This window comes from Diabrotica undecimpunctata, chromosome 10 (assembly GCF_040954645.1).
Source record: "Diabrotica undecimpunctata isolate CICGRU chromosome 10, icDiaUnde3, whole genome shotgun sequence".
Classification (NCBI taxonomy): Eukaryota; Metazoa; Arthropoda; class Insecta; order Coleoptera; family Chrysomelidae; genus Diabrotica; species Diabrotica undecimpunctata.
This window is the reverse complement of record NC_092812.1, coordinates 60,152,669-60,165,661: the sequence shown is the minus strand read 5'-3', so window position 1 is coordinate 60,165,661 and position 12,993 is coordinate 60,152,669. Positions and strand designations below refer to the sequence as shown.

Genomic DNA, 12,993 nt, shown 5'->3' with positions numbered 1-12,993 from the left:
ATCTGCTGAGGAATGTATTGGTAAATTCGCAATTAATTATTCCAGGAAACATGTTCCCTGTTAAAATAAATCGTTCAAAATAGCAGTTAAACAATGCCAAAAAGCATTAAACAAATTCCATAACCGTACGACCATGGACTTAACAAATTTTTAAAAACGTACTGCCAAGTCCAGGCGTATTTTAAAAAAAGTAAGAATGCCTCATAGAATCAGTACATTGGTTCAATTACAAAAGACAGTTCGCCCGTGCAAATTTAGTCAAAAATACGACGTAGGAAAGTTCAAAGGTTATCCAGCTAAATTGTCGCCATCTCTCTACAGGATTAAACAATTACCGATGATCAACATATCCAGCCCCAAAAATGTTTTCTAACACTAGTTCAATTAACAATTCATAAAGTCAATGAACAAACCTCACACTATGAGTGGATGGATATGTAGGTAAATATGGTCTAGGAAATAAAAATGAACGTGGTGACCGTTTAATACAATTCTGCCAGATGGAAGAATTTGTCATGGTTAATACACTTTTTAAACTACCAAAAATAATATGGTATACATGGAAATATCTCGGAGAGACAACGACTAGAATAATCTGAAATTAAATTGACTTTGTCCTCATTAGAAAAAGATTTCCTAATTCTGTACTTTCTGTCAAAACTTATCCTAGAGCAGATATCGGTTCAGACCATAACTTCATAATAGTCACATTACGATACATATTGAAGCAGACAAAAAAGAAACCCACACAAAGTATAATTGATATTAAGAGATTTAGGGAACCTCAAACAAAGGAACAAACTGTAAAAACTGTTACCAAAAATATACACAATGCCCAAAAACTGAACAAAAGTAGCTATAACATTGATCAGAAATATAAAAACGCAGTAATTAAAACAGCAAGTGAAAAATTAAAACAAAAGAAAGACTCAAGAGAAATTACTCAAGAGACACTACTATTAATGAATGAAAGAAAATCATTTAAAACAAAAAATCCAATTAAAATAACAAAACCCATCGATTAATTAAAAAGAAAATAAAAGGAACTAGAGAGAGAATGTAACATGAGCAGTACCAAGAATTGAACGAATTTGAGAAAATAATACATGCATAAAATAATTAGGGAACTCACTTTCTCTCTCAAATATTGCCGGTCCCGCACCGATCTTCTCTAGGCTTTCACGTCTAGCAAAGTTTGCGCGTCCGCTGCCACTTCATCCTCCTACCTTTCCGTTGCCTTCCTTTTGGTCTTGCGCCCTACATTTTACTATGTAGGGCTTTTTTTGGCAATCTTTTGGCCTCCATTTTAACTACATGACCAGTCCGTCGAAATATTCGAAGTTAAATTAATTCTGAGATTGGTGGCGCTTTGAACAGTTGGTAGAGTTTATGGTTGTACCTAGATCTCCATACTGCACTTTCTTTAATAGGTCCAAATATCTTTCTTAGAACTCTTTTTTCGAAGACTTCCAGCTTCCGTTTTATGTCTTCTCTCATCAGGAAAATTAGGAAGTTGGAACACTTGGGGCACATCATAAGAGGTGAAAAATAGGAACTATTAAGGAATATAAAGCAAAACAAAATTATGGGCAGACGAAGCGTAGGAGGACGTAAAATCTCGTGGCTACGCAATCTTCGTGAATGGTTTGAATGCAGTTCAATTGAACTATTCCAACAACCAACAAAATTATAATTGTCAGAACGATTTCCTTCGAGAGGAGCAGAACTTGAAGAAGAAGTTCTATTAATCTTCATTTTAATCTCCTAGAATTAAACGAAGCCTTCTCCTCATTAACCCTAATAACCCTGACGTTCTATATGTAGGACGCTAATTTAAATAATTTTTGAACACGGCCCTGTTTAAATTTGATAACGCCGTCTATCACAAAATGTTACTCAAGGACAAATCGTCCCATTGTTGTTTAGTTTGTTCCTATCGCTTGAAACGTCTACTTGTGGTGCGGTTGTAAAAAACGTAAAATATGGCTGAGCATGGAATCAGATTTGCAAGGTAAGAAATGAATATTAAACTTTTGATAAAATATACTTTTTTATGATGTTATTTGTATATAAGTGTTCATTTTTCCAATCTGTATTGGAATCATTGCCAATCTGTATTGGAATCAGACAGCAACAGTACGTCTTCAAAATTCCAACGAAACAGAAGATTTCTCCATTAAAAAAGGAGTAAGGCAAGGTTGTATACTGTCTCCAATGCTGTTCAATTTATACGTAGAAAAAGCCTTCGCAGAAGCAGTGGAAGACTCTAATAAGGGTATTAAAGTTAACGGCATATTTATTAATAACATCAGGTATGCCGATGATACAGCCATAGTGGCAGATAACATCGAAGATCTTCAATGCCTTTTGAATGATCTAACTCTTGCAAGTGAAGCTCGGGGTTTGAAAATAAATATCAAGAAGACAAAATCAATGATTATAAGTAGAAATGATTACCCCAACGCAAAGATATATGTCTCTGGAGAAGAAATTGAACAAGTCAGGCAATTCAAATACTTGGGATGTTTGCTGAATGAGGGTTGGGACCCCGAGAATGAAATAAAGAGCAGAGTTGAACAAGCCAGAAATGCTTTTTTGAGGCTTCGTAAGTTTCTGACTGATCGCAAATTGGACTTCAACCTCCGATACAAGATGCTTAAGTGTTACGTGTGGCCTGTTTTCCTATACGGAATGGAAGCATGGACGTTAAAGGCCAGTTCCATTAACAAACTTGAAGTGTTTGAAATGTGGTGCCTGCGTCGAATGCTCAGAATATCATGGACGGACAGGGTCAGAAATGAGGAAGTACTCAGAAGAGCGGGCTTACAGGATAGGGAACTTTTTAATTATGTAAAAAGTAAGAAGACTGCATACTTGGGGCACATTATACGAGGAGAACGATACACTTTTCAGCAACTGATACTCGAAGGGAAAATAGAGGGTAGGAGAGGTCTCGGACGTAAAAAAATGTCATGGCTGCGCAATATTCGACAATGGACAGGAATCCACAGCTATGAAATGCTTCGCAATGCTGCTAAAAACAGAATTATTTAATCCAGAATATTTAAGATCTCACCTGACAAGACGATGTACGGTGGACGCCTACGCAGAAATGCATGGCACCTTAAGAAGAAGAAGTTCATTTTTCCAAATCGTGAAATAATTTTATCCAAAATGTTTGCCAGTTGGCTGCCAGGTGGTGATAAATTTGACCGTCCTACATGTAGGATGTCAGGATTATGTACTATTATGGCATGAAAATTATAATTTTGAGTAATTATTGTAATCATTGGATTTCTTTGTTTATTTTACTTAGTATTTAGCCCAAAAGAATTTGTTGATAGTGTTATGAACATACTGCTTTTATTGTTTCAGGGGTTTTTCTTTACATGAGGCCTTGGAGATGTTAGAAGAAGATGAATTTCCTCATTCTCAAGCTAATATAGTTCTCTTACCTCCGGAAGATGCCGCTGAAACAGATGAGGATTCTGGTGATGAAGAAAACGTGTCTTCGGATAATTTGCCTTCAAATATGTTGAGAACAGTAGCTGAAATCCATGTACCTCGTTCGGTTGACTCAGACTCGGATGATGATATTCCATTATCAAATTCTGTTAAATCTGAGAAAGTTTTGAAAATTCCACGGCAATACCACTGGTCTGAAGTAGTAACCACCTCAGAGGAAGCAGAAATACTTGATTGGTCAAAGGATAATGATCTCAATATTGATACAGAAGATACTCCCATAGACTGGTTCATGAAGTTGTTCGATGAAGAAATTTTTGATTTACTGGTTGTCGAATCCAATAGATATGCAAGTATGAAAAATAAGAAAAATAAGCCTATATGTATCGAAGAAATCAAAGCATTCGTAGGAATTCTTATTCTTAGTGGTTATGCTCAATACCCAAGGAAGAAGATGTATTGGGAAAAGGATAGAGACGTCTGTAATTCCTTAGTTTCTGGGGCACTTGCTAGGGATAGGTTTGATTTTATAATGAGCGTTCTGCATATAGCCGATAATAATAATTTGGATCATTCTGATAAATTCAGTAAAGTTAGACCTCTCTTTAGGTTACTAAATCAAAATTTTTTAAAACATGCAGTTTTAGAAGAGAACCACAGTGTTGATGAAGCCATGGTTCCTTATTTCGGGCGTCACGGCTGTAAACAGTTTATAAAGGGTAAACCGATAAGATGGGGATATAAACTTTGGGTTGGATGTAACAAAAATGGGTACGTAACGTGGTTTGAGCCATACCAGGGAGCATCAACACACGTATCGCCTAAATACAAGGATTTTGGTGTCGGTGTAGGTGTGGTACTCAGTTATGTTGACATTCTGAGATCAAAGTGGGAGCTGAAAAAATTTCATTTATTTTTTGATAATTTTTTTAGTACAATGCCTTTATTTGAAATGCTGACAGAAAAAAATATCAGAGGAACAGGAACCATAAGAAGTAACAGAATACAAAAAAATCCGCTGAAATCGGCAAAGGAGTTACAAAAAGACAAAAGAGGTTCGTACGATGCTAAGTTTGACGGTAATAAGAAATTGACAATTGTCAGCTGGCACGATAATAGTGTTGTATCGCTCTGCTCGAACGCAGTTGGTACGAATCCTATTCATCAAGTAAAGCGATATTCGCGACAAGAAAAAAAAACGATACTTGTTCCTCAACCATTTATGGTAAAATTATATAATCAAAATATGGGCGGCGTAGATCGATGCGATCAAAACGTAAGTTTATATAGAACTGGTATTAGAGGAAAAAAGTGGTACTTCTGTTTGTTTACTCACTGTATCGATTTGGCTATACAGAATGCTTGGCAACTACATCGAAGCAATCAGGGCACTTTGGATCAATTAGCTTTTCGACGACGCATTGCAACTTCACTTCTTCAGCTTTATACAAAAGCGACTTCATTTTCTTGTGGACGGCCAAGTCGAAGAGAAAATGCCGATTCTCGTTTCGATGGAATGCATCATTATGTGATTGATCAAGAAAAATAAACTAGATGTCGCTACTGCCATAAAAAAACAACTACAAGATGTCAAAAATGTGATGTTGGTATCCATGTACGCTGCTTTGTGAGTTACCACACAAATGGTAGTGCTTGATCCTGACGTCCTAGATGTAGGACGCTAATTTTTTTTTGTGTACATTGCGATTTTTTGCAATATTATTACAGTAATGTATTCAAGTGTTCCAAATAAAACATATTAATAACAAAAAATTGCAGTTTTAATACTATTTCTTATGTCAGGATTATCTGGGTTAATAAAAAACTCAACTACTGGTCCAGAGGATAATATCCCATCAATATTTATTAATTCCTGTGAAATTCTACGGCAAAAAAGGCGATGAGTTACTTAATATTGATACGAAAAGATAGATATATCTCTCAAATAACCAAAATGCGACTAGTGAAGCCATTTGTCTTCAATATATCTGTATTGTATTTCATGTAAATATTTCATGTATGTAATACACCATTTATTGTAAATTAATGAATATTGCTAATGACCCAGGTGGTTAATGCGGTAATTTTTTGAAAATAAAAAATTAAAACATCAAAATATAATCGCTAATACAATAATTTTGCAGGCTTTATATGTGATTAACCCGTGCCGGTCTGCTAATTTACGGGCTTTATAACAAACACAATTAAAAAACAATTAATTTTATTCGGAGCGCGGAAAATAATTCGTTAATTAAATATGTCCAGCCATTGTTTATTTTTTGAACATAAATTATCAAACCAATTATATAAATAAAAGATAAATCTTTAAAATCTTTGATCGTGAAAATCTAAACGAACTGTGTACAAGTTGTAGTAAGTAATGGTAAGTAGGAATTCTTAATTTTTGTTTATTTACGAAATTGTGTTCGTTCTCTTCTTGTATCATTCTATCGTTTTAAAATATATTTGGAACATTCCAGTAGAATTTTTTTTATTTAAATTAATGTGTTTCGGCTGCAATGGCCATTGATACAAACAATATTTTTTCCAATACAGTTTTATCACTAAGTTATAAATCAGAGGTAAAGTAAATGGAAAGCAAGGGGTCATTTTCTGTTAAATTACTAAAGGTCTTTTACGAAACCAATTAGGCTAAAGACTTGATTGGTTGAGTTTAAAATGTCTTTAATATTTGACTTTAAGTTTGTGTTGCATTCTGTGTTTCGCGTACCGGGGACACTCGATAAGGATGTGTTTCACGGTTAATACACTTGAGCAGATTTAGCAGTTGGGCTTCGTCTCAGACTTCTGTAAGTAGTTATGGGTGAATCGGGTATGTCCAATTCTTAATCTTCGAATGATTCGTTTTTTATTTTCTAGAGATTGTTGGAAGTTCAACAGTCTACCGGATTTCATATACTGTAGTTCTGATTGCGTTCTAGTGGATTTGCCAGGTATGATACTGTTGTTGTTTGAATATTTGCTTTAGGTCATTAAGGATTTGAATATGTTGGGCTTTGGAGTATTGGCCGTTTATGCCAGAAGCTTGTTTTGTGGCTTGATCTGCTTTTTAATTATCTGGGATTCCGATATGGAATAGTAGCCAGATAATAGTGACATCTACACCTTAAAAAGCGAGTATAAAGTAAGTCCTATGAATTTCTTATACTAAGGGATGCTGAGAATATATTCTTTTTATCGAGAGTAGTGACGATAGATTTTGTCCAGATTGCTTGGTTTTTATCATCTCTTCTTAGGTTTTATAAGCTTCTGGTATCGCATATATAGTTCTCCAGTGTATACGCTGGTTCCTGGTTATTTCTTCAAAGCATTTCCTTATGAAAAAGCTTGAAGTTTCGCGGTTAGTGTATGCTAAAAGAGAAGTGATTGAATGTGGGATTAGTTAATTCCAAGGAGTATCCGGGATTGGAAAGATATGTGTTTTTGTAAGGTCGATGGTTTTTCTTAGAGTTGGTTTCTGGATGTCTGTGATTGGTTGGATCCTTGAACAGGGTCTCGTAACATAGTAGAAGATACTCTCGCCGAATCCAAAAAAGAGGGAGATTGGCCAACATTGTACCATTGGGAGAATAGTACAACACCTGTGATCATCTATATACTTTGAAAATCCTAATAGAAAAGACTAACGAATACAATCTTCCATTATGTCTGACTTTTATAGACTATGAAAAAGCTTTTGATAGTGTAGAACTGTGGGCAATAGAAGAAGCGTTAGTCAACAACCGGATCGACCCCAGGTACAGAATATTAATATATTAATGCATAATATTTACGAAGCTGAAATGATAGTGACGTTGGATAATGGAATCGCAACAAGACCAGTAAAAATCAACCGAGGCATAAGACAAGGAGACACAATATCTCCAAAATTATTTACAGCTACCCTAGAAGATATCTTTAAGTCACTAGACTGAGAAAATAAGGGAATCTCTATTACCGGAAGATACTTGAACCATCTTAGATACGCAGATGATATAGTACTAATAGCCGACACGTGGAATGCACTGAATACAATGATTGAAGAGCTACATACAGAATCCTTAAAAAAAGGACTAAAAATGAATTTTAGCAAAACTAAACTAATGTCAAACAAAAATGACCTAGAATAACCATCCAAGGGACAGAGGTAGAACACGTAGATGAATATACATATCTGGGTCAAAATGTCAAGGTAAGCAAAAAAATCAGACTACCGAAATAAACAGATGTTTAAAAATGGGATGAGCAGCATTCGGACAACTCTCATATATACTTAAAAATAAATATATACCTCAAACCAAAGTGTTTAATTCTTGTATCCTACCTGTACTTACATATGGAGCTCAAACCTAGACATTCACTAAAATAAACATGGAGAAGATCACAAAAACTTAGAGAGCTATGGAACGACAGACGCTGGATATCTCACTCAAAGACCATAAAACCAATGAAGACATTCGTAATAGAACAAAAGTAAAAGATGCTGTTGAACAGGCAGCTAAACTGAAATGGAGATGGGCTGGACATAACGAAAGTCTTAAGGATGGCTGATGGAATAAAGCAATCGGGAATTGACGGCCATATGAAGCTAAAAAACCACGACGAAGACCGCAAATGCGCTGGAGCGACGATATTAAAAGAACTGCAGGACCAATGTGGAAACGTCTCTTAAACAACAGAGATAAATGGCGAGAATTAGGAGAGCCGTATATTCGGCAATCCGAATAGAGAGAAGGGCTTAAAAAATGGAGAAGCAAGAATATTATTGACAGTTAGGTATATAGTTATTTTAGATATTACGAAGAATTTGTGGTTTGTCAAGAATTGCGTATCAAATGCACCTTTTATGTCAAAGATAGTTGTTTTTAAATCTTATTTGCTGTTAATTGCGTTAAAGATATAGATTTGCAGAAGTACAAGATTATTTCTTGTGGAGCGGTGGCTCTGGTAGCTAGGTTGATCCTTTGGAATAATACCATGCTTTTCAAAATACTGTAAAAACGTTTGTTGATCATTTTTTTAAATAGGTTACACATAGTGTATATGAGAGAGATGGTCCTGTAATATAGTGGTAAAATGGTTGGCTGATTCATCTTCAGTATTGGAATAAAAGCAGACTTACTCCATCGAGATGGAAAGTTATGTGATCTTCAGATTAGGTCATTTAAAGTTAGGAGTTTCTGCTATTAGCTAAAGTAGATTTAACCTCATGGATAGTGAAAGGAGAATTAAAGGATTTACTCTATTCAGATGATATCAGATTATTTTTTTGTGAATATATTTCATGATGCGGCAAAATAATATGATTAGTTTTATCTCTTAACTTCTCTTCGAAATACTTGGCAAAGGTGGTCGGATTTTGGAATTTGGATGTCAGTGTCCTCTGTATGTCAGTACCAAACTAGTACCAAATTTAAAGTGAAAACGGTAAAACTAGATATATTCATGCGTTTTTAAAACTTACCATGGTGGTTCTTCTCTTGCATTTGTCTGATGCAGCAAAGATATTTAGCTGTGTACCTCCCTTTGGAAGAGGACACTGATCAATATCTACTCGTCTTAAGTCGATGTCTATACCGCTTGTTCCCCTAAAATAAAAATATAAAATTAGTCCATCACATATATATTCTCAAATAAAAATAAATGAACACTAGTGTACCGAATGAACTACAATAAACGCATAAGAGAGAAGTCCCAGTATTTATTCATTTGTACTTCGTGTCCAAAAGCCTAAACTCAGTAATAAAGCCTACACATTAATAAAGCATATACTGATTTTTTCACAAACTAGTTCATTTCAATTCATTACAGTGAATGACCTGAAACTTAGTTCTATATTAAATAAGATATGACACTGAAAGTATAAGTATTATTTAAAATCAATGTCATTTCCTTAAAGATAGTAAATCCTTTAAAACAATAAACGCTTGTTAATAAACCTTTGTAATTGTAACCAAGCAAAAAGAACAAGGTATTAATCAAAAAAATATAAAAGGATATGACAAATTTATAGCAGAATTAACAAAGCAGCAGAACATTCAGTACCTAAAAAGAAAAAAGTGATCAGTTCAAAATTTAATAAACATTTGTGTGACTATAAAGTGACTATAATGTGCGAATATTAATGGGACATATTAATAAAAAATTAAAAGATGTTCATTTGCGATACAAAATTCAAATGCAGTTAATTAATCTTTGTCTACAAAGAACAATGACTTTGTATCAAAAACTAATAAAAATGAGCAAAAAAGAATCTTGGAGGAATTTTGTACTTTAATAAACACAAATACAACAATTACACAAATGTGGAAAGAGAGTAGAGTGTGAGGTAGTAGCAGGGGAGTGGACAATAATCTTTATAAACCAAAATCACGCCGCCTTGGGTGGAAAACGAAGAAGTGCTTTATCCCCTTCAGGTATAAAATAACAATAAAATTAAAGTGAACACTCTACTAAAGAAATTTAGTCTCAAATAATCGCAGAACGCTATAAAAAAAAGCACAAAATACAGCTTCTGGTATTACTAACATTCATTATGTAATGGTTCCTTCCGTTTTCTTCCGTTTTCCTGCAAAATTACCTTGTTAGAAATAATAAATAATTATATCGGAAAGCACGAAGTATCCAGAAAATTGCAAAAAATACATTATGGTTTTAATGTTAAAACCACACAAGATATAGAGGTATATCAATGGCTTCTTGTGTTCTTAAAACATTCGAACGAATGCTCAAAACAAGTATGAATTATTGGCTAGAATCCAATCTCAAGCTACCAAAATAACAGTTTGCGTTTAGAAAAGCTCATTTTACAATAGAAAATATTACTCCTTTAGCAACTGATATTGGTAATTCATCCTCACTTAATCGTTCTAGCATAGCTTTATTTATGGATATCGTAGGAGGCTACGATAAAATAAATCTAGAAATTCTACTTCGACAAATGATACGAATTGGATTTATTTGGTTATGATTTTTTAAAAAAATAATAAAATTATACCGTAATCGAATAAGTAACCTTAAAGTAAACGAAGAAGTTCAAGATACAAAAACAAAAAGTTCGGGATTACCACAGGGTAGCGTTTTAAGCCCTATATTGTGTACAATCTATACTTTTAACCTATAAAAGCTGACAGAAGAATTTAGTGATATTAAGATACTGGAATATGCTGACGATATATTCTTCTACATCGACAATTGTCATCAGAAGCTAGTTACCGTTGTTTAAGCCAGTTTTTTTTTTCGATTTAATCAATGGTGCCACGAGAATAGTTTAAACATTTCACTAAAAAAATCAAAATTATTTATAACCACCCTAGATTGTATTAAAAGAGCATAGTTTCCCGTTGCTTCTCACGTAACGTATCTAGGATGAATAATTGATAAAAAATTAGTCTGGAAAGAATACATAGTAAGAATATTAAAAAACGCCAAGTAAGGATGAAACATATTAAGAGCTGAAGTTCTTACAACTAGAGAGTCGATTCAGAAATGTCCCTGTTATTATGTAGGTCATTTATTAGATCAATTTTGAATTACAGAGGCTTTTTATACTCTTAATCAGTATCTTAAAAATGGTAGATAATTTCGTGAATAATTGCCTAAGACTGTCGCTTAGAGCTTTTAAAAGTACACCAGTGTCAAGTCGTCGTGTAGAATGTTGTGGAATGCCTTTACAGCAAAGGAAAAAATATCTATATAATACATTTAGTCAGTGGTAGCTCCTAAAGTTTACAACCTATTTTTAATGTATTTAAGTAATAGGTACTGTAATAAAAACTAATCACTGGTTGTATATAAATCATATCAAGACTGCTCACAATACCCATGAAGATGTATGAGAGAGATGTGGGGTCGTAAAAACTACGTAAGGAGTATAAGGGATATGTATGCGAGAGCTTACACCAAAGTAAGGACTTCTGTTGGATTGACTGACAGTTTTCCAGTGACGGTTGATTTGCATGAAGGCTCTTCAATGAGCCCCTACTGTTTAAGTAGAGGCTTCTTGGTCGATGCTATTTGCTGATGATATCATGTTAGTACAGGAGAGTAAAGAAATGTTAAAATAGTAGTTAGAGTTTTGGAGGACTATTGAAGAGGAAGGACCTAAGGTTAGCAGGTCGAAAATACAGTATATGTAGTTGGGAGGAAGAGAAATGGTTAGGGACATAAAATTGCTTGGAGAAAAACTGAGACGAGAAGAAGACTTTAAATACTTTGAATAAGATTCGAAAAGAGCCGCGGTAATTACAGTCTGAAAAAAGATTCTAGAACAGAGGCTGCAAGGGTTTGGTAATAGAGATAAAAATGATGTAGGTTGAAGGATAGAGCTGTTGGTGTTAAAAGTTGATGGAAGAAGAGATGCAGGAAAATCGAGGAGAAGATGGAAGGACTGTGTGGCAGAGGACTTAGGTGAAGAAGACCCGCTGAATAAAAATAAGTGGCGACGAAGAGCAACTTCTTAGAAGGTCTAAAAAAAGGTCCTAAAAAGGAAAAGCTGAGGAAGAAAAAGGATGGATGAATAAGGTGATTCCACCAGACGGCTTTTTTATAAAGGCATTCAGCCGGAATCTCCTGCTAAACCATGGTACTTTAATTCTATTATAAAAAAATATGCAATCAGAATGATCTGTGGAAATAGATAATCAGTCACTAGCACCTTCACACTTATTTAAATGAAAAATTGTAAATTCTCCAAACTGCGAGGTGACTCTTCGAATCAAACAGATACTTATCGAATCTCTTCTTTATACCAAAACACGCCAACAGCTTGGTATCAGATCCATCTTCAATGAGGTCCTAAACAGCACAGACCAAATCAATAAGGTGATCAAGTTCCTGGAAAAAATCAACTGGTCAACAAGATATAAATAATGTTAAATGTTTTTTTTTCATTATGTTATATGCTGACCATATTATTTGTAGTGTACAATTATATTGTATAAATATATAAATGTATACCATGTAAATTGTAAACCGTAACTCGTACTAATGACCATAAATGCCACATGCACGTTAATTTAAATAAACAAGTAATAAAATATTTGAAATATTAATATTATTGCTTTAAAATATTGATAAATTTTATTTTATTTTTTGTCCCAAGAATTAAAGTCAAGCATGATTAGATGCATGAAACCCAAGGGGCCGATTGTTCAAACGCTAATCAAAACTTAATTGTAATCAAATATTTAATTACAATCAAATACGTCACAGCAGCTGTCAAAATTATTAAAAATTGCTTATTATTATTATTGATTTGTAAATAAAAACATGAAATTAACATCAGAAAGAGTTTAATTATGGTTTATTTTAAATTAAAACGCAAAATAATAAAATTGAATAAAATAAATCAGTCAACATAACCTGAAAATGTGACGTATTTGATTTTAATTAAATATTTCATTACAATCAAGTTTTGATTAGCGTTCAAAGAATCGGCCCCAGATTTCGCAGTCAATATTCCAGCCATACACACACATTAAAAAATGTGTATATAAGTTAATACATTTAATAAGGAATATTTAGAAA

At 33.9% G+C, this 12,993-nt stretch overlaps 1 protein-coding gene across 2 annotated transcripts in view; it reads right to left on the bottom strand.

Annotated features, from left to right (window-relative positions):
* LOC140452001 (probable G-protein coupled receptor CG31760) overlaps window positions 1-12,993 on the bottom strand; it is a 1,472,120-nt gene that overhangs the window by 948,946 nt on the left and 510,181 nt on the right. For both annotated transcript variants that reach the window (XM_072546009.1, XM_072546010.1), the window contains exon 3: window positions 8,930-9,053. In XM_072546009.1, the coding sequence (XP_072402110.1) occupies window positions 8,930-9,053 (124 nt within the window). The remainder of the gene's footprint in view (window positions 1-8,929; window positions 9,054-12,993) is intronic.